General features: G+C 62.1%; 3 protein-coding genes across 4 annotated transcripts; 1 reads left to right on the forward strand and 2 right to left on the reverse strand.

Moving 5' to 3' along the window:
* Nucleotides 1-157: 157 nt before the first annotated feature.
* DDX23 (DEAD-box helicase 23) lies at nucleotides 158-8748 on the reverse strand. 2 transcript variants are annotated; one of them, XM_021548274.4, is made up of 17 exons: nucleotides 8689-8748; nucleotides 7976-8178; nucleotides 6321-6419; nucleotides 6106-6202; nucleotides 5948-6013; nucleotides 5315-5453; nucleotides 5104-5234; nucleotides 4912-5024; nucleotides 4676-4819; nucleotides 3748-3973; nucleotides 3497-3642; nucleotides 2778-2955; nucleotides 2456-2698; nucleotides 1659-1810; nucleotides 1436-1544; nucleotides 1159-1333; nucleotides 158-739 (listed from the first exon to the last, which is right to left on the reverse strand). In XM_021548274.4, exons 2-17 carry the CDS (start codon nucleotides 8176-8178, stop codon nucleotides 516-518), a joined length of 2445 nt encoding a protein of 814 aa, XP_021403949.1. In that variant the 5' UTR covers nucleotides 8689-8748; the 3' UTR covers nucleotides 158-515. The 2 variants fall into 2 exon arrangements, with proteins under 2 accessions (XP_021403949.1, XP_021403948.1); XM_021548273.4 differs by having other exon boundaries at nucleotides 5104-5237.
* Nucleotides 8749-9443: 695 nt separating this feature from the next.
* Nucleotides 9444-14684, reverse strand: RND1 (Rho family GTPase 1). The gene is made up of 5 exons (XM_021548268.4): nucleotides 14509-14684; nucleotides 14336-14423; nucleotides 12215-12324; nucleotides 11730-11864; nucleotides 9444-10954 (listed from the first exon to the last, which is right to left on the reverse strand). Exons 1-5 carry the CDS (start codon nucleotides 14626-14628, stop codon nucleotides 10709-10711), a joined length of 699 nt encoding a protein of 232 aa, XP_021403943.1. The 5' UTR covers nucleotides 14629-14684; the 3' UTR covers nucleotides 9444-10708.
* Nucleotides 14685-14864: 180 nt separating this feature from the next.
* DRC2 (dynein regulatory complex subunit 2) lies at nucleotides 14865-18067 on the forward strand. The gene is made up of 9 exons (XM_021548279.3): nucleotides 14865-14996; nucleotides 15377-15504; nucleotides 15684-15851; nucleotides 15931-16100; nucleotides 16253-16391; nucleotides 16472-16669; nucleotides 17089-17307; nucleotides 17393-17545; nucleotides 17653-18067. The coding sequence occupies exons 2-9, from the start codon at nucleotides 15379-15381 to the stop codon at nucleotides 17875-17877; spliced, it is 1398 nt and encodes a 465-aa protein (XP_021403954.3). The 5' UTR covers nucleotides 14865-14996; nucleotides 15377-15378; the 3' UTR covers nucleotides 17878-18067.
* Nucleotides 18068-18209: the final 142 nt, after the last annotated feature.

An 18209-nucleotide genomic window follows, 5' to 3' on the forward strand; every position in this document is an offset into this window, starting at 1 on the left:
CTGGACAGGGGAGGGGGAAGGGACAGTGCTGGTGGGTGCTGAGCACCTCAAAATGCAACTTTTGGGTGCTGCTGGCTTCTGTCTCCGTGGGAGGTGGCACCCAGAGGCTGGGCCATAGCACCCAGGGAAGGGAGAGGATGAGGAGGCGACAACGGTAACGCTGCTGCCGGTTTATTCCTGCAGCCTGGAGCTTCAACTACAAAAAAAAACCCCAAAAACCCCAAAAACCCAAAGGATGAGGTGCAGACAGTTCCCAGGACAGCCAAAAAACCAGCCCCACCCTGGCAGAAGGGAGGGACCGGCCCCCAAACAGCCTCCAGCAGCTCCTCCGCTCCGTGGGGAAGGTGGGGAGGGGGACTGGGAGAACAGGGGGGATGTTTTGGGATAATCCCAGCCCCACTCTCTGCTTTGTGGGCAGTCCTTGGGTTGCACAAGGAGCTGGGGAAAGAACAGCCAGAGCAGTCCTGGCAGCCTCGCTGGTCCTGTTGTCCCTGGAGGGGTGACAAAGAGGGGCCTCAGGCGAAGATGGTCTCCTCCCTCCGCTTCTTGGTGAGGATGGTGCCTGGCTTGTGCTGGGCATCGGGGTGGTTGGCCAGCTCGGGGGGGCACGAGGACACGGGGCTCTCCAGGATGGCCTGCTTGAGGTCGTAGAACACCGTAGAGTCCTCCTTGGTGAGGAAGGTGATGGCAACACCGCTCTTCCCTGCTCGGCCCGTCCGCCCAATGCGGTGGATGTAATCTGGGGGGGAAAGTGAAGGGCTCAGCGTGGGCAGTGCCAGGGCTGGGCACTCCCTGCAGCCCCCCCTGCACTCCCAGTACCAGGGCTGGGCACCCCCTCCACCCCCAAAAACCAATGCCAGGAACCTCCCCATCCCTTGATACAGGCAACACTGGGGCTGGGCACCCCCCACACCCTCAGCACTGGGGCTGGGCACCCCCTCCATTGCAAGAACCAGGGCTGGGCACCTCTGCAATCCCCCTGGTGAGGGCAGTACCAGGGCCAGGCACCCCCTGCACACCCCGTACCAAAGCTGGGCAACGTCACAGTGTGGCAGCACCGGGGCTGAGCAACCCCCCAAAGCCCCTCCAGGGCAGGTAACAGCAGTGCCAAGCACCCCCAGCACGGGCAGCACGCCCCCCACTGCCCCCCAGGCTCACCCTCGATGTTCTTGGCCATGTCGTAGTTGACCACCATGGAGACGTCGTGGATGTCGATGCCGCGTCCGGCCACGTCCGTTGCCACCAGGATGTCCTTGGCCCCAGCCTTGAGGTTGGAGAGGGCGAACTCCCGCTGCTCCTGGCCCTTCCCACCGTGCAGGGTGCAGGCATTGTACTGTGGGAACAGGGGGAGGTCAATGGGGGGCACAGCACAGAGTCCCCACGTGGGGGACGAGGGGGACAGGGCTCAGGGTGAGCCCTCCCAGCCCAGCCTCACCCCCATCTTCTCCAGGGATTTGGCCAGCACATCGCAGCCCTTCTTCTGGTTGACAAAGATGATGATGGGCGGGTCGAAGCCCTGCTCCAGGATGGCCAAGAGCTTCTTCCTGTAGAGCGGAAAGAGGAGGAAGAGACAGTTGGGCAAAGAGATGCTGAAGCAACCCACAGAGTCCCCTTCGCCTTCCAACCCTCCAGGACACCCCCAAATCCGTGCTCCTCACCTCTTCTCGGACTCGGACATGAGGAAAACCTTCTGCTCCACCCTCTCGTGGGGTTTGCCGGCCGAGCCGATGTAGACCACGGCCGGGCGCCGCAGGTAACTGCGGGCCAGGCGCTCCACGGCCGGCGGCATGGTGGCCGTGAACATGACAGTCTGCAAGGCAACAGTGACATCCTGTGAGGTGGCAGTGTCCCCCCCGTGAAGCAGGAATGACCCCCGTGGGGCAGGGAACATCACCCATGGGGCAGGCACATCCCCCAGTGAAGCAGGAATGTCCCCTCCATGGAGCAGGAGCATCACCCATGGGGCAGAACGTCCCACAGTGAGGTTGGAACGCCTCTGATGGGGCAGGAATGTCCTCTCCATGGAGCAGGAACATCACTCATGGGGCAGGCACATCCCCCAGTGAAGCAGAAATGACCCCAGTGGGGCAGGAATGTGTTCCCACAGAGCAGGAACATCCCTCAATGAAATAGGAACAACCCCAGTGGGGCAGGAACATCCCCCATGGAGCAGAAACAACCCTCAATGGGGTAGGAATGAGCCTAGAAGGGTAGGAATGTTCCCCAGTGGAGCAGGAACATCTTCAGTATTTCCCTTTGGGGCAGGATTGTCCCCCATGGAGCAGAAATTCTCCCAACAGGGCAAAAATGTCCCTTTGTGGGGTAGGAATGACCCCTCACAGAACAGGAACATCCACCACAGAGCAGAAACGTGACTCCCACTCCCTCAACCCCTTCCCCAAAAGCCCAAATTGTCCCTCCTCACCCCACAGGAACCCTCCTCGTCCACACCCACCTGCCTGTACTTGTGCTTCCCGGACTCGAAGTTGGCCAACATCTTCTCGGGGTCCTCAGCCTCGTCGGTGTCGGGTTTCTGGTTGCTGACGGGCATGTGCTCCAGGATCTTCTGCACGTCGGGCTCGAAGCCCATGTCGATCATGCGATCGGCCTCGTCCAGCACCACATAGGTGCAGCGGCTCAGCACCAGGTACCGGTTCTCCAGCACGTCGATGAGCCGGCCCGGCGTGGCGATGACGATCTGGGGGGCCGGGGGGTCGGTGAGAGGCAGCCCAAGGCCGAGCTGCCCCCCTGAGACCCCCCCAGCCCGCCCCGCTCACCTCGCAGCCCATGCGGAGGCGGAAGCCCTGGTCCTCGCGGGAGATGCCGCCGATCACGGCCACGGTGCGGATGCCCAGGGGTTTCCCAAATTTGATGGTTTCCTCCTCGATCTGCTGCGCCAGCTCACGGGTGGGCGCCAAGATGATGGCGTAGGGCCCCTGGTCTGATTCCTCGATGCTGCAGCACGGCAGGAGATGGTTGTGTCACCCACAGTGCCACATGTGTGCCCTCCAGTGTCACCCCGTCACCCTGTAACCCTGCCTCAATGCCCAACAGTGTCACCCTGTCACCCCATCCTGTCACCTCTACAGTGCCACCCTGTCCTGACCCCTGTGCAGTGCCATCCTGTCACCTCCACAGTCCTGATTCCCTGCCACTCCAACATGTCACCCTGTAACCCTGCCTCAATGCACCCTAACAGTGTCACCCCATCCTGTCACCTCCACAGTCCCAATCCCTGTGCAGTGTCACCCTGCCACTCCACCATGTCACCCTGTAACCCTGTCTCAATGCACCCTAACAGTGTCACCCTGTCACTCCATCCTGTCACCTCCACAGTCCCGATTCCTGTGCAGTCCACCATGTCACCCTGTAACCCTGCCTCAATCCCTGTGCAGCGTCACCGTCACCCCATCTTGTCACCTCCACAGTCCCAATCCCTGTGCAGTGTCACCCTGCCACTCCACCCCGTCCCGTGTGCAGCGTCGCCGGCCCGCACCGGTCGATTTTGGGCAGGGTGGTGATCCACACCAGCAGTGGGATCAGGAACGCCGCCGTCTTGCCGCTGCCGGTCTCGGCCACGCCGATGATGTCCCGGTTCTGCAGCCCGATGGGGATGGCCTGGCGCTGGATCGGGGTCGGCTCCTGCCGGGGGGAGCAGGTTGGGAGCAGAACTTCCCCTGTTCCCCCTCTCCAAACCCCTGACAACCCTTTTTTCACCCCTCCCGAGCTCCCCCTCTCCGTGCCCACCTTGTAGCCACACTTGTCAATGACCTCCAGGATGTGGGGGGGCAAGGAGGAATCCTTCCAGGAGCGGATGGGATTGGGGATCTTGCCCCCCTTGGTGGTGATGCTGTAATCCTCACGGAAGATGCGCCAGTCCCTGTCCGTCATCTCGTCCAGCTTCTTCTGGGACCAGTGCCGGTCATCCCAGCGCTGCTTGGCCTCCTTCTTCCGCAGCTTCCGCAGCCGCGCCCTGTGGAGGGATGGGGAAAGGGAGAGGGAAAATGGGGAAAAGGGAATGCGGGGGACAAGGGGAATGGGGAAGGGAAAAGGGGAATGGGGAAGGGAAAAGGGGAATGGGGAAGGGAAAAGGGGAATGGGGAAGGGAAAAGGGGAATGCAGGGGGAAAAGGGGAATGGGGAGGGAAAGGGGGAATGGGGAAGGAAATGGGGAATGGGGAAGGAAATGGGGAATGGGGAAGGGAAATGGGAAAACAGGGAATGGGGAAAAGGGAAAGCAGGATGAGGAAAAGGGGATAGGTAAAGGGGGTGAGAGAAAAAGGAATGGGGAAAGGAAAGAGAAAAGTGATGGGGAGAAAGCAATAGGAAACGGGAGATGAGGGAAAAGGGAATGGGGAAAGTGGGATGCAGAAAGGACAATAAAGGAAAAAGAAATGGGGGAAAAGGGAGAGGGAAAGGGGATGGGACAAATGGGGGTGAGGACAAGGGAATGAGGGAGAGGGATGAAGGCAGGGCAAGGAAAGGGATGACAAAAGGGAGTGAGGAAGGTGAGGAAGGGGAAGGAGGAAGCGGACAGGGCTCACTCTGTGCCTCTGGAACCCTTCTGCCAATTTCCTGCAGGACCTGCTGCAGCCCAGATCCACATCCCGACCAAGCTAAGCCAGCCATGACTCCACACACCCCTCAGCACCCTCCCAGCTTCCCCAAAAGCTCACTCCTCCTGCTCCTTCTCCTCCAGCGTCCGCCTCTTCTCCATCAGGTCCCCGTAGAACCGCGACTGCTCCCGCTTCTGCTGCTTCAAGTCGATGCCGGCGATGAAGCCGCGGCCCAGCAGCTGCACCTGGTGCCTCTCCTTGTACCTGGAGCAGGGTGGGAGCATCAGCAGCAGGCCTGGGGGATGCCTTGAACCCCGCAGGGACACCCCCAGCCCTAGGGGCACCCCAGCACTCACAGGGGGTTGTAGTCGATGGACGTGTCCTCCGACGCGTCCCACTCGAACACGAACTTGCGGTCGTTGAGGTGCCGCGTGCGCCGGCGCTTCTTCACCCCGCCCAGGTACCGCTCCTGCAGGACCCTGGCCTCAGTGGGGACCTCCCCATCTTCCCCCCAGCCCCCCCATCCCCGAAGCAGCCCCCGGGCCCACCTTGATGGCATGGAGCTCTTTGCTTTTGTCCTTCTCCTCCCGGATCTTCTGCCTGCCCTCCTCGTCCTCGGTGCCGTTGGTCTCGCGCTCCATGCGCTCCCGGCGCTCCCGGCGCTCGCGCTCCTGGGGGTCTTCTGGGGAGCAGGGGAAGGGGCTCAGAGCCAGCACCCGCTCCGAGGGCTGGGTGGGGTCTCCAGGGATGAGCCCTTACCCAGCATCTTCCTGCCCATCTCCTGGAATTGTTTCCTCTTCTTCCTCTCCTCCTCCAGCAGCCGCTGCCGCTCCTCCACCTCCTGCTGCCGCCGCCGCAGGGCCTCGGCCTCCCGCTCCGCCTTGGACAGGAACTTGGGCTGCCGTGGCAGAGAGGCAACGTCACACTGGGCCCTGCCTACCACCCCCGTGCTGCTGGGGGTCCCCTCAGCCCTCTCTGCTCCTTCCCGGACCCCCCAGGCCTCCCCCTCCCTCCTGGGTTCCTTCTCTCCCTCTCTGGATACCCCAGACCTCTCCACTCCCTCCCCGTGTCCCCCAGCCCTCCTTTCCCTCCCAAGGCCCTTCTGTGCCCCTCACCAGACCCCTCAGCCTTCCCAAAGTCCTCCTGCTCCCTCCTGGGGGTCCCCCAGCCTCCCTTCTTCCTCCCCTGTCTCCACAGCTCCCCAAGTGCCCTCCCTGCTCCAGCCCATGATCCCTCCCAGTGTCCCCTGGCACTCCCTGCTTCCTTCTGGGGTCCCTCTGCACCCCCCAAGTTTCTCAGCCCTCCCTGTTCCCTCCTGGGGTCCCCCGTGCAGCATCCCCACAAACATCCACACCCCCAGAAGAGGGAAGAGGCTCCTGTTCCTTCTCCCACCTTGGCTTCTGCCTCCTCTTCTGCCTTCTTCTTTGCCAGCAGCTCCTCCAAGGACAGCGGCTGCGCCTGCAAGAGAGGCCAGACATCAGCACCGCTCCTGGAATCCCCTGGAACCACTCCCCAGGGCCCTCCTGGAGCCACTGCCACACCCTCCCCACCTTCTCCTTCTTCAAGGCATTTTCCTCCTCTTCCTCTGCTTTCCGGGCCTCCCGCTCCTTCCGCGACTTGGAGTCCTTCCCCCTGCCCGGGGACAAACTTCCAAGGAAAACAGCATGGAATAAGAGACACCACCAAGCACAGCCCTGAGGGATCTCCAACCTCCAGGGGGTTTAGGGGAGAGCAGGAACCCCTCAAAGAAACGGGCAGGACCCACCTGGAGCGCTTGCGGTCCTTGTCCCGCCGGTGCCCATCCTTGTCCCTGTCCCGCTCCTTCTTGCCGCGGTCCCGGTCGCGCTCCTTGTGCCGCCGATCCCTGCGGGATGGGGGATCAGAGCCCGGCCCCACAGCCCTCACACCCCCCTTCTGGGGTTTTGGGGGGCCGGGCAGAGGTTTGGGTTCAAACAGCTGAGATGTGGCTCGTTTGGAGATTTCCTGGCCAATGCAGCAGTGAGCGGGGTGGGCTCAGTGCTCCTGCCAGCGTGCAGGAGCACACAGAATCACAGGATATCATTATTTGCAGTGCTTTTATTAAGAGCTTGGAGTCAGGGGTACAGCCCCAAATCTGACTCCGACACCCATTTTGAGCTGAATGTATTTTATATTCTATCCTTCTATAACTTAGACATTAATTTGCATATTAATTATTACATTTACATTGTTTAGGAACACAAATAATCACAGGATATCATTACCTGCAGGTATTTTTATTAAGGGCTCTGGGAATCAGGGGTACAGCCCCAAATCCGACTCCAACACCCATTTCAAGCTGAACATATTTTATATTCTATCCTTATATAACTTAGATATTAATTTGCATATTAATACATTGTTTAGGAACACAAATAATCACAGGATATCATTATCTGCAGGTGCTTTTATTAAGGGCTCTGGGAGTTGGGGTACAAACCCAAATCTGACTCCGACACCCATTTTGAGCTGAACGTATTTTATATTCTATCCTATATAACTTAGATATTAGTTTGCATATTAATTATTAAATTTACATTGTTTAGGAACACAAATAATCACAGGATATCATTATCTGCAGGTGCTTCTATTAAGAGCTCTGGGAATCAGGGGTACAGACCCAAATCTGACTCCGACACCCATTTTGACCTGAATATATATTATATTCTATCCTTCTATAACTTAGATATTAATTTGCATATTAATACATTGTTTAAGAACACAAATAATCACAGGATATCATTATCTGCAGGTGCTTTTATCGTTACATAACTCACATATTAATTATTAAACTTATATTGTTCTGTTGTACACACTGACATGAGTTTCTCATCATCTTTCTTAGCTCACTGACCACAGTTTCTCATGATTATTCTTATGATTAAACAATAATTATATTTAATTACTAAACAATCATCACATCTAACAATATTTCAATTAGCATGTCCTAGCTACACAGTGCAGTTGTAGCAAGTCCGAGTTCTCCATGTGCTTAAGGAATTTATTTTTCCAGGACTTACTAAGCTGATTTTTCCTTTTAACCCTAAATCCCCACGATTTTAAAACCCTTTTACTATCACTCCCCATCCCCAATTCCTGCTGGGAGGCAGGGTTGGGAGGCAGCCTCAAACTTTAAAAGGGAAGCTAGTTTTAAAATAAAATACCGTTATTAGTTTTTTCTTTGTGTCCTCTTTAAAAAGGTATTTAAAAAGCTTATTAATTTTTTCAATAAAAATTTGATTTTTTCAATTAAAAAATTCATTTTTTAATTAAAAAAATGATTTTTTTAAAATTAAATAAATATTTTTTTAATTAAAAGAAAAAACAAGAATAATCAGAACGTTTCTCCTCCCGCTTTCCTTTCCCGCTGCCGAAGCCTTCGAAGCCCCGGGGCTGCCTCACCTCTCGGTGGATTTGGAGCGGGAACGGGAACGGGAACGGCTCCGCCGCCGCTCCCGGGATCGGTGCCGCTTCCGCTCCTTGGCGGGGGAGCTTTTCCGGTCCCGCTCCCGCTCCCGGTCCCGTTCAGGGGAGCGGGAGCGTTTCCGTTCCTCCTTCACCGGGGATGAATCCCGATCCTTCTTGTCCGCCAGTTCTCCGGCCATCTGCGGGGGGATGCACCGGGAGGGTCGGGGATGCACCGGGAGGGTCGGGGACGCACCGGGAGGGTCGGGGACGCACCGGGAGGGCCGGGGGATGCACCGGGAGGGCCGGGGATGCACCGGGAGGGCCGGGGATGCACCGGGAGGACCGGGGAATGTACCGGGAGGACCGGGGGATGCACCGGTGAGAGTGGCGAACCTGGGAGACGGAACAGAGGGACCCCAGCAAGGAGCGGGAAGGGCTGGGGGGCCCCGAGGAGAGAACGCAGAGGGAAGGGGGGACCCCGAGAGGGCAGAGGGAGCCCCGGGGGGGGTGGGTGCGGGGAGTCCCGGGGAGCCCCGGAAAGGCTCCGGCCGGCCCGGGGGACGCGGCGCAACGGCGCTCCAGGCCCTGCCGCCGGTGCCCAGCAGCGGGGCGGTGCCCGGTGCCGCTGCTGCAGGGCTCTCCGGCCGCCTGGGCCCCCAGGAGGTTCCCGCAATGCCCCTCGCTCGCTCCCGCCGGTCCCCGCTCACCGCCGCGGCCCCGGGTTCAGCGCCGCCGCTCCGCCGCCATGTCTGCCGCGCCCGCGGGGCACGCCGGGACGGCGCGGGACTACAGCGCCCGGCAGCCCCCGCGCCCTTGGACTACGACTCCCGGCAGCCTCTGCGCCCTTGGACTACAGCTCCCGGCGGCCTCCGCGCTTTTGGACTACAGCTCCCGGCAGCCTCAGCGCCCCTGCGCGGTCGCAGTACCGCCGCGCTCCGTGATCCTTCCGCCGCGCGGCAGCGCCCCCCTCCCCATGGCAAAGAGTCCCCCGGGACGGTGTCCCCGTGTCCCCGAGCCCCCCCGCAGGCACCTCCTGCTCACCCAAGTGAGGTCCCAGAGCACCCCAAATCCTGGGTGGGCCCCTCCCGAGTCAGTGTCCCCCATGTCCCTGCGCACCCCAAATCCCACGGGGACCCCCCCAGCCCTGTGCGCCCCAGACTGGCCGGGGACCCCCGAATCAGAGTCCCTGCAGGAGCCCCAGACCCCCACTGCGTCCCCATGCACAACACAGGGGGGTCCCAGGTGGAGTCTGGGGGCAGGAGAGGTGGGGGGACCCTTTTGGCACCAACCCCCCCCCACCAAAGACACCCAGCCAGGGATTCTGCCTTCTGCACCAGCACCCAGGGGTGACAGCACAGCCCCATGTCGGTGTCACCATCACCAGTGACACCGACACATCCCGAAAGTCCCAACAGCCTCCAAAAAGCAGAATCCCTCCCCAAAGCACAGGGCCAGGCAGGGCTGCACATAGGTAGGTGTTATATTTCTGATAATAAATAAGCTTTTTAATAACACTGACATGGAACAGAGACACCCCCCCCCCCCCAAAGACAGTCCATAAAACAGCCCCCCACCCCCCTCCCCAACCCACAGGGTCCCCCAGGGCCAAGCAGCAGATGAGGGGTGGGGGAAAGGGGGAGAGAACAGGATGAGTCCATGGATGAGTCCCATGATGTGCACCCCAAACCCCACAGGCATACCCAGGACAGGGTCCCTGCGTCCCCCAAACCCCGCAGTGACCATCCCAGGTGGATGTCCCTGAGGGTCTGGAAACCCCAAACCCTCCAGGGATCCCCCTGGTTGATGTGTCTGGGGTCCTGTGTGCCCCAAAACCCCCAGGGACCCCTCAGGGTTGATGTCCCCAAGGGTCTGGGCACTCCAAACCTTCCAGGGACCCCCCTGGTTGATGTCCCCAGGGGTCTGGGCACCCTATGGGTTGATGTCTCTGGAGTCCTGTGTGCCCCAAAACCCCCAGGGACCCCTCAGGGTTGATGTCCCCAAGGGTCTGGATACCCCAAACCCCTATGGGTTGATGTCTCTGGGATCCTGTGTGCCCCAAATTCCCCAGGGACCCCTCAGGGTTGATGTCCCCGAGGGTCTGGGCACCCCAAACCCTCAAGGGACCCCTCAGGGTTGATGTGCCTGGGGTCCTGGGCACCCCAAACCCCCCAGGGCCCCCTCAGGTTTGATGTTCCTGAGGGTCTGGGCACCCCAAACCCCCCAGGGACCCCTATGGGTTGATGTCTCTGAGGGTCTCGGCACCCCAAACCCCACAAGGACCCCTCGGGGTTGATGTCCCCAAGGGTCTGGGCACCCCAAATCCCCCAGGGACCCCTCAGGGTTAATGTCCCCAAGGGTCTGAGTACCCCAAACCCCTATGGGTTGAGGTCTCTGGGGTCCTGTGTGCCCCAAATCCCCCAGGAACCCCTCAGGATTGATGTCCCCGAGGGTCTGGGCACCCCAAACCCCCCAGGGACCCCCTCAGGGTTGGAGACCGGGGTGAAGACACCCCCCAGACCCCCTCCCCACAGGGGCAGCCCCCAAGGCTGTGGGGCTGGCGGGACAATAGCAGCACCCCCAAACCCTCCTTTTGAGTGGGGGGGGGGAGCTCCAGACTCCAGAACCCCATCCAGCCCCCCCACCCCATTCGGGGGGCTTCGGGAGCGGAGCGGGGGGTCCCAAAGGTGATCGTGGTGTGTATTTAGCGGGGTCATTCCTTTCCCCCCTTCACATGACGGAGCAGCTTTTTGCTTTTTCCTTCTTGAAGGCGGAGGAGATGAGCTCGGAGCGGCTGGGGAGGTGCAGGAGGCGCTTGGAGAGGCTGCGGGGGGGGCTGCGGGGCGGCGGGCGGGGGGCTCGGCTCAGGCAGAGCCCCGAGGCGCTGCGGAAGATGCTGTGCACGCTCTTCTCCGACGTGAAGGCCGAGCACTCCAGGTACCCCTCGGCACCCAGCTGCCGGGCGGCCGCGCAGCCCTGCGGGCAGGGGACGGGGCAAAGTGAGCCCCAAAACAGCAGGATAAACCCAAACCCATGGGGACAGCCCCAAAGTGAGCCCCAAGACAGCAGGACAGCCCAAAAAACCCACCGGGACGGCCCAAAAAACCCACCAGGACGGCCCAAAATTGAGCCCCAAAACCGTGGGACAGCCCCCAAACCCACCCCACACCATGCAGCCCTGCGGGGAACCACCCCCGGCAGGCAGGGGATGGGGCAAAGTGAGCCCCAAAACAGCGGGACAGCCCCAAACCCATGGGGACAGCCCCAAAGTGAGCCCCAAAACAGCAGGACAGCCCAAAAAACCCACAGGGACAGCCCAAAAAACCCACCAGGACAGCCCAAAACTGAGCCCCAAAACAGTGGGACAGCCCCCAAACCCACCCCACACCACGCAGCCCTGTGGGGAACCACCCCCGGCAGGCAGGGGATGGGGCAAAGTGAACCCCAAAACAGTGGGACAGCCCAAAAACACACCAGGACAGCCCAAAAAACACACCAGGACAGCCCCAGACCCACCCCACAGACTCGGGACAGCCCCAAAACCCACCCGGACAGCCCCAAACTGAGCCCCAAACCCACTGGGACAGCCCCAAACCCACCCCACAGACAGAGGGACAGCCCCAAAACCCACCGGGACAGCCCCAAACTGAGCCCCACAAACACCCCAAACCCATCCCACAAACACCGAGACACCCCAAACTGAGCCCCACGAACACTGGGACCCCCCAAAACCCAGCAGGACACCCCAAACCTGCTCGTAGGAGACGGGCGCCTGTTTCTGGTGCGAGAGCTCCAGCAGCGTGCTCAGGTCCGTCCTCAGGTCCGTCTTGCAGCCGATGAGCAGCACCCGCGTGTTGGGGCAATAATCCAAAATTTCCGTCTTCCACTGAGGGGTCGAGGCACACAGCTGCTCTCAGGGCAACCCCAAAAACCTCTCCCCACAGAGGCACCCCCCAGGACAGTGTCCTGACAGCCCTGAACCCCCAAACCCCACAGAGATCCCCCTGCATTGGTGTCCTCCCATCTCGGAGCCCCCCAAACCCCACGGGGACACCTCGGGGTGGTGTCCCCACATCTCTGAGCACCCAAAACCCCACAGAGATCCCCCTGCATTGGTGTCCTCACATCTCTGAGCCCCCCAAACCCCACGGGGACACCTCAGGGTGGTGTCCCCACATCTCTGAGCCCCCCAAACCCCACGGGGACACTGTCCCGGGGCCTGAGCCCCCTCCCCACCTTCTTGGCCGCACTGTCGAGGGTCTCGGGGCGGCTGACGTCGAAGCAGAGCAGGACGGCGTCCGAGTCGCTGTAGCACAGGGGCCTCACGTTGTCATAGTAGGGAGAGCCTGGGGGAAAATTGGGGGGGTCACAGCTCAGCCCCCCCACCCCAGGGACATGGGAAAGGGGGTCTGGCTAAGGGACACGGCCCCTCAAATGGGACACAGCCCCCCAAAAGGGACAGAGGGACACACAGCTCTAGAGACCCCCAAAAGGGACAGAGACCCCGGTCCTGCCCGGGGTGAGGGCACGGCTCTAGAGACCCCCAAAAGGGACAGTTCCCCAAAAGGGACAGAGACCCCCAAAAGGGACAGAGGGACACACAGCTCCAGAGCCCCCAAAAGGGACACAGCCCCTCAAGAGACACGAAGCCACCTCCTGCCTGAGGTGGCGTGCACCGCCTTGGAGCCCCTCCCCAAAAAAAGACAGAGCCCCCCAAAATAGACACAGCCTCACTCCTGCCCAGCATGAGGGTTCACAGTTTGGGAGAACCCCAAAAGGGACAGGGGAGCACAACTCTAGAGCCCCCCAAAACAGACACAGAATCTCAAAAGGGACAGGGGGGACACCGGTCTAGACTCCCTTAAAAAAGACAAATCCTATTCATGCCTGAAGTGGGTGCACCGAGCTCTAGAGCCCCCCAAAAGGCACAGAGCCCCCCAAAACAAACACAGCACCCCAAAAGGGACAGAGGGACACACAGCTTTAGAGCCCCAAAAAACAAACACAGCGCCCCAAAAAGGACAGAGGGACACACAGCTCTAGAGCCCCCCAAAAGGCACAGACACCCCCAAAACAAACACAGCTCCCCTCCTGTTCAGGGTGGTGGCTCACAGCTCTAGAGAACCCCAAGAAGGACATAGGGACACACAGCTCCAGAGCCCCCCAAAAAGGACACAGCCCCCCAAAAGGGACAGAGGGACACACAGCTCTAGAGCCCCCCAAAACAGACACAGCCCCCCAAAAGGCACAGACGGACACACAGCTCTAGAGCCCCCCAAAAGGCAGAGACCCCCAAAAGAAACACAGCAAGAGGGACGTAGGGACACAGCTCCAGAGCCCCCCAAAAGGGACACAGCCCCCCTGGGGCCGGGGAGAGGGGCACAGCTCTGGAACCCCCCCAAAACGCCACCTCCGTCCCCGCAGCCCATCAGCTGCATCGCGCCTTGGCGAGGCAGCGGGAAATGGAGCCCGCGGTGTTTATGTAACATCCCCCCCGCCCCCCGTTTTGGGGAGCCCCGGCAGCACCCAGGGGTGTCGGGGTTGGGGGGGAGAAGCCGGAGGAGGGGGTGGGACACGCTGCCACCCCCTCGGGGTCCTCGGGGACACGGAGCCACCAGCACCGCACCGGGGACCGCGGGGGTCGCGGCGCGGGGGAAAGGAGGGTGCGGGAAGGGGTCAGGGGGGTGGGGGGCTCCGGGATGTCCCTCCCGTCCGTCCCCCCCCGGCCCCCCAAAAGCCTCGGAGGGGTTTCGCAGCCCAGACGCTCCGTGCACAGAATAGCAAAGAGGCTGCGCCAGCGCATCGCCATGGCAACCGGGGACCGGCGGGGACCCCCCCCTACCGGGGGGGACACTGCAGCACCGGGCAGGGCTACCCCGACCCCCCCCGAAACTCTTCGGGGTGCCCCGGGAAGGGCAACACCGGGATACCCCATAATCCGCTCAATTCACACCATGGGGGGCTCAGCCTCCTGTGACCCCCCCAGGGTGTCTGGATCACCGTGGGGTCGGTCCCTGGGGAGAAGCTGCGCTCCCCACAGCCACGGATATGACCCCGGACCTGAACCCACCCCAGGGACCACAAAACACCCCCAAAACACCCCCGAGACCTCGCCACGGCCACCGGCGCCCCTCCCCGCCGCGCTGCAGGGCCCCGAGACACCCGAAACACCCTCGGGACACCAGAGCACCCCACCGCAGCGACCCCCCGCTCACTGCAGCATCCCGACCGTGACCCCCCCCCCCAAAAACCCCAAACCACCTTCCCCAGCAAACAACCGAGCCAGGGTCGGGCAGCCCCCGCCCCACTTCTCCGGTAGCCCCTCAAACGTGCACCGCGCGCGTCTGTCCCCGGTACCGGAGGTGTCCCAGAGGCTCAGTTCCACCCGCTGCTCCTCGCTGGCCAGGCACGCCGTGTAGTTCTCAAACACGGTGGGCACGTACGTCTGCAACGGGGCACCGAGAGCGTCAGCGCCCGGTTCCCGCTTGCCGGTGCCCGCTGCACGGTTCCCGGTGCCGCTGTGGGCTCACCTCGGGGTAACAATCCTTGGCCAGCACCTGCAGCATGGCCGTCTTGCCGCACTGCACGTCACCCACCAGCACCAGCTTGCACCGGGCCGGAGCGGCCGGCGCCGGCCTCCGCTCCCGCATGGCGGCGGCGGCGGCGGCGCGCGTGAACCCCCCCACTCGCACCCACCCACCGCCCTGCGCCCCGCCGCCGCAGCGCCCTTATATACCCCGCCGGCTGCAGGGCCCGCCCACGGCGGCGCCCGCTCGCCAATCAGCGCGGGGAATCCCGGAGCGCCGGCCAATAGCGGCGAGGCAGAGCTCGCGGGACACGCCCCGCAGGGGGTGCGGGCGCGCTCTTGGCCGGCAGGGGGCGCCGGTGCGGGGCGGGGCGGAAGTGCCGCGAGGCTCCGCCCGCCGCCGTTGCCGGGAGACCGGAGGGACGCGAGCGGCACCGGGACCGAGACCGGGACCGGGAGCCCAGAGCGGGGAGCGAGACCCCAGAGGCGGAGGTGGGGCTGGGCAAAGGGCAGTGGGCGCTGGGAGAGCGTGGGAGGGAGGGGGTGAGCTGGGAGGGCTCTGGAGATGGGCAGCGGGGAATGGGCCTTGGGGGAGGCCTGGGGAGGGAAGTGGAAACAGGGCTGGAAGGGGAGAGGGGATGAGCAGGGCTTGAGGGGGTCTGAGGGTACTCTAAGTGGAGGGGACAGGAAAGGGAGGGAGCCTGGGGAGGGAGACGGGGGTGGGCAGAAGGTTATGGGGTGTGGGGTACCCCATAGTGCGGGGGGCTGGAGGGGAGGGGGTCAGGCCTTGGTGGTGGGGGGGGGGCTCTGGAGGGACCACCAGGCAGACCCCGGGCATCCCCCGACCCCTCCTGCCGTGTCCCCTTCTCCAGCCATGGCGGGGCTCCGTCCCGCTGCCCCCAGGGCGGCCGAGGACGAGCTGCTGCTCCTGCAGAGACAAGCGCTGGCTGAGGAGGAGGCGGCCAAAGCCAAGCGGGAACTGCTCACTCGCTTCCTGCAGGTCCGGGACCCTGCTCCAAACTCCACCCCTCTGAGCCCCCCAAACTGCTTTTCCCCACCAAATGCCCCCATCATCCCCACCAGGGCTGGGGCTGCCCCTGTTCTGCTGCACCCCCTGGTACCAGAGGCAGCCCCAAGCTCACTCCTGCTCCTTTCCCACCTCCCACGGCCCCTCCACAGGAGAAGTTGTCCCGGGAGGAGCAGAGCAGCAGGTGGGGTCTCCACAAGGTCTGCACGCTCTGGCGCTCGGCCCAGCGCAAGACCAAGGACGAGGAGCTGCGCCAGGACATCGAGATCCTCAGCCAGACCTTCACACGGGTCATGGACTGCAAGGACAGCGCCATTGAGGTGGCTGTGGGGGCTGGCAGGGCATGGGGGCTGCTGGGGAACACACATGACCCCCTCCCTCCCCCCAAAAACTCCCCAGGCGCTGGTCACGGAGCTGAAGGAAGCAGAGGAGCAGCAGAACCGAGCCCTGCGCAGCCACCTGCACCTCACAGACCAACTGCTGCAGCTCCAGCGCTGCCGCCTGGGCTACCTGGAGCAGGGGTTCAGTGCCCAGGTGGGCGCCCTGAAGGCCGAGTTCGAGGCTGAGAGGTGTGGAATTTCAGAGGGAGAAGGGGAACGGGGCAGCAGTGGCACCCATGGGCGCTCCTGGGATGGAGCTGAGCCTCCCCTGGCGCCACAGGGATGCCCGCAGCGTCTCTGTCAGGGAGGAAACCCCTTTGCCCTGCCGTGTGTGCCCACAGAAAAGCCATGCTGGAGCAGCAAGACTGGGAAAGCTGCTGCCTGCAGGACATGGCGCTGGCCATGGAGCAGGATCACGCCAGGAACGAGCACGAGGCCTTGCTGAACTTCCAGAGCGCCCGGGACGACATCAAAAACAAGGCAAGGGGGGCACAAGGGAGCATCGAGGGGCTCCTAGGGCTGGCAGGGGAGGTTTGGGGGTGTAACCTGGGTGTCCCCAGTGCTGGCAGGATCAGCAGTACAGCAGGCTGCAGCTGGTGGCCAGGCTGGAAGGGCTGTGGGACCAGATCCAGACAGCCCGGAGGAGCTACGCCCAAGCCACGGAGAAGAAGAAGGTGGAGTTTGAGGAGCTGAAGAGGAAGTGTGAGAAGACTTCCTGCGAGATTGATGCACAGGCGAAGAAGCTGCAGAAGCTCCAGGTTTTGGCAGGGTGCTGGGTGGCTGTGGGAGGGGGGGTCACTCGCCATCCCCACTCATTTTCCATGGAATTGTTGAGGTCAGAAAAGCCTCTGAGACCCATCAAGTCCAAGCCAGCACTGGCAAGGAGGTGACAACAGGCCAGGCTAAGCAAGGGCCCCCAAGAGTTTGTGGAGCAGTGCCTGAGCCGTAGAATCATGGAATTATTGAGGTTGGAAAAGTCTCTAAGACCATCAAGTCCAATTGTTCTCAGCGCTGCCGGGGCCACCACTAAACCACATCTCCAGGGACCACATCCACCTGGTTTTTGAGCACTTCCATGGATGGTTCCTCCATCCCTGCCCTGAACAGCCCATTCCAAAGCTGGGCCACTCTTTCCAAGAAGGAATTCTCCCTGATGGCCATCCTGCTGTTCCACCAGGACACGCTTACAACCACCAGGGGCCAGATCGCGGCTCAGCTGCAGGAGAATGAGGAGCAAACCCAGCGCATCCGGGACGAGAGGGAACTCGCCCTCCAGAAGCTCCAGAAGCTCCGGGCTCAGATCAGCCAGGCCGGGGCCACGGCTCACACCCACCTGGTGACTCTCACCTGCCAGTGCAGCGCCACCCTCAAGGTGCTGCGGCAGGTGGTGGAGAAGGTGAGCTGGGCAGCGCTGAGGGGGATGTCCCCGTGCCCTGTGTCCTGCTGTCCCTTCCCAGCCGCCCTTCCCGGCGTCCCCCCAGGCCCAGCGCATCCTGCGCCTGGCTGAGATGTGCCGCAAGCTGGAGACGCAGGAGGAGAAGGTGCTGCCCTTCTACGCCTCCTCCCTGGCCGAGCAGGAGCAGCAAAAAGCCCGCAGGGTGCTGGAGGAGACCACCAGCGAGCCCCTGGCACAGGTGAGGGCGTGCTCAGGGCACGAGGGCTGTGATCCAGCCCTGGGCATCCCCCAGCTGGTGCTTGGGCAAGCTGGAGACCCCAAAATCTCCCCGCTGCCTCCCCCCAGGCCTTGCAGGACTACGTGGGGCTGGAGAGGTTCTGGCAGCGGTTCAACAAGGCGAAGCTGGAGGAGAAGGGGCTGGAGAGGGCACGGGCAGCCCTGGCAGACAGGAACCAGGAGCTGCGTAGGCTGCTCCAGCAGTACCTGGCGGGGGCTACGATCAACCAGAAGGTGCCCAAAGACCCCCACCCCCTCCTCACCACCAAGCAAAAGTTGCATCCCCAGAAATGAGCCCCACATCGTGGGCGAGCCACGCTCGGGGACACAAGGCGTGGTGCACCCCAAGAGCCTCTGGGGTGGGGTCAACCACCAGGACCCCATTCCTGGCTCCACCAGCTCCAGCTGAGGCTCCCAGGCAGTCTCCCTGGTGTTTGGGGGCTCAGGGATTGCCACTGCCTGGATAAAACTGCCTGAAAATGTGCTCCAGAGTCTTATTTCTGGGATTCATTGCGTCTGTCACCTCCCACTCAGGTCTGACACGACCCATCAGGGCCCTGGAGCAGGCAGGGAGCTGAGGGGTGCACAGCCCCTTCCCCCTGCTCTGTGCCCATCACTGGCTCAGG

This window comes from Lonchura striata, chromosome 29 (assembly GCF_050655825.1).
Source record: "Lonchura striata isolate lonStrDom1 chromosome 29, ASM5065582v1, whole genome shotgun sequence".
In the NCBI taxonomy this organism is placed as follows: Eukaryota; Metazoa; Chordata; class Aves; order Passeriformes; family Estrildidae; genus Lonchura; species Lonchura striata.

Bases quoted from the DNA above. Each gene is read 5' to 3' on its own strand.
- DDX23 (XM_021548273.4), bottom strand. From the start codon at position 8,178: ATGGCCGGAGAACTGGCGGACAAGAAGGATCGGGATTCATCCCCGGTG. The intron at 6,420-7,975 runs GTGAGGCAGCCC...CCCATCCCGCAG, and splicing joins CGCTCCAAATCCACCGAGAG to GGATCGGCGGCACAAGGAGC. The intron at 4,820-4,911 runs GTGAGTGCTGGG...ACCCTGCTCCAG, and splicing joins TCCATCGACTACAACCCCCT to GTACAAGGAGAGGCACCAGG.
- RND1 (XM_021548268.4), bottom strand. From the start codon at position 14,628: ATGCGGGAGCGGAGGCCGGCGCCGGCCGCTCCGGCCCGGTGCAAGCTG. The intron at 14,424-14,508 runs GTGAGCCCACAG...GCCCCGTTGCAG, and splicing joins CCAAGGATTGTTACCCCGAG to ACGTACGTGCCCACCGTGTT. The intron at 11,865-12,214 runs GTGGGGAGGGGG...TCGACCCCTCAG, and splicing joins TCGACAGTGCGGCCAAGAAG to TGGAAGACGGAAATTTTGGA.
- DRC2 (XM_021548279.3), top strand. From the start codon at position 15,379: ATGGCGGGGCTCCGTCCCGCTGCCCCCAGGGCGGCCGAGGACGAGCTG. The intron at 16,670-17,088 runs GTTTTGGCAGGG...CTGTTCCACCAG, and splicing joins AGAAGCTGCAGAAGCTCCAG to GACACGCTTACAACCACCAG. The intron at 17,546-17,652 runs GTGAGGGCGTGC...GCCTCCCCCCAG, and splicing joins CCAGCGAGCCCCTGGCACAG to GCCTTGCAGGACTACGTGGG.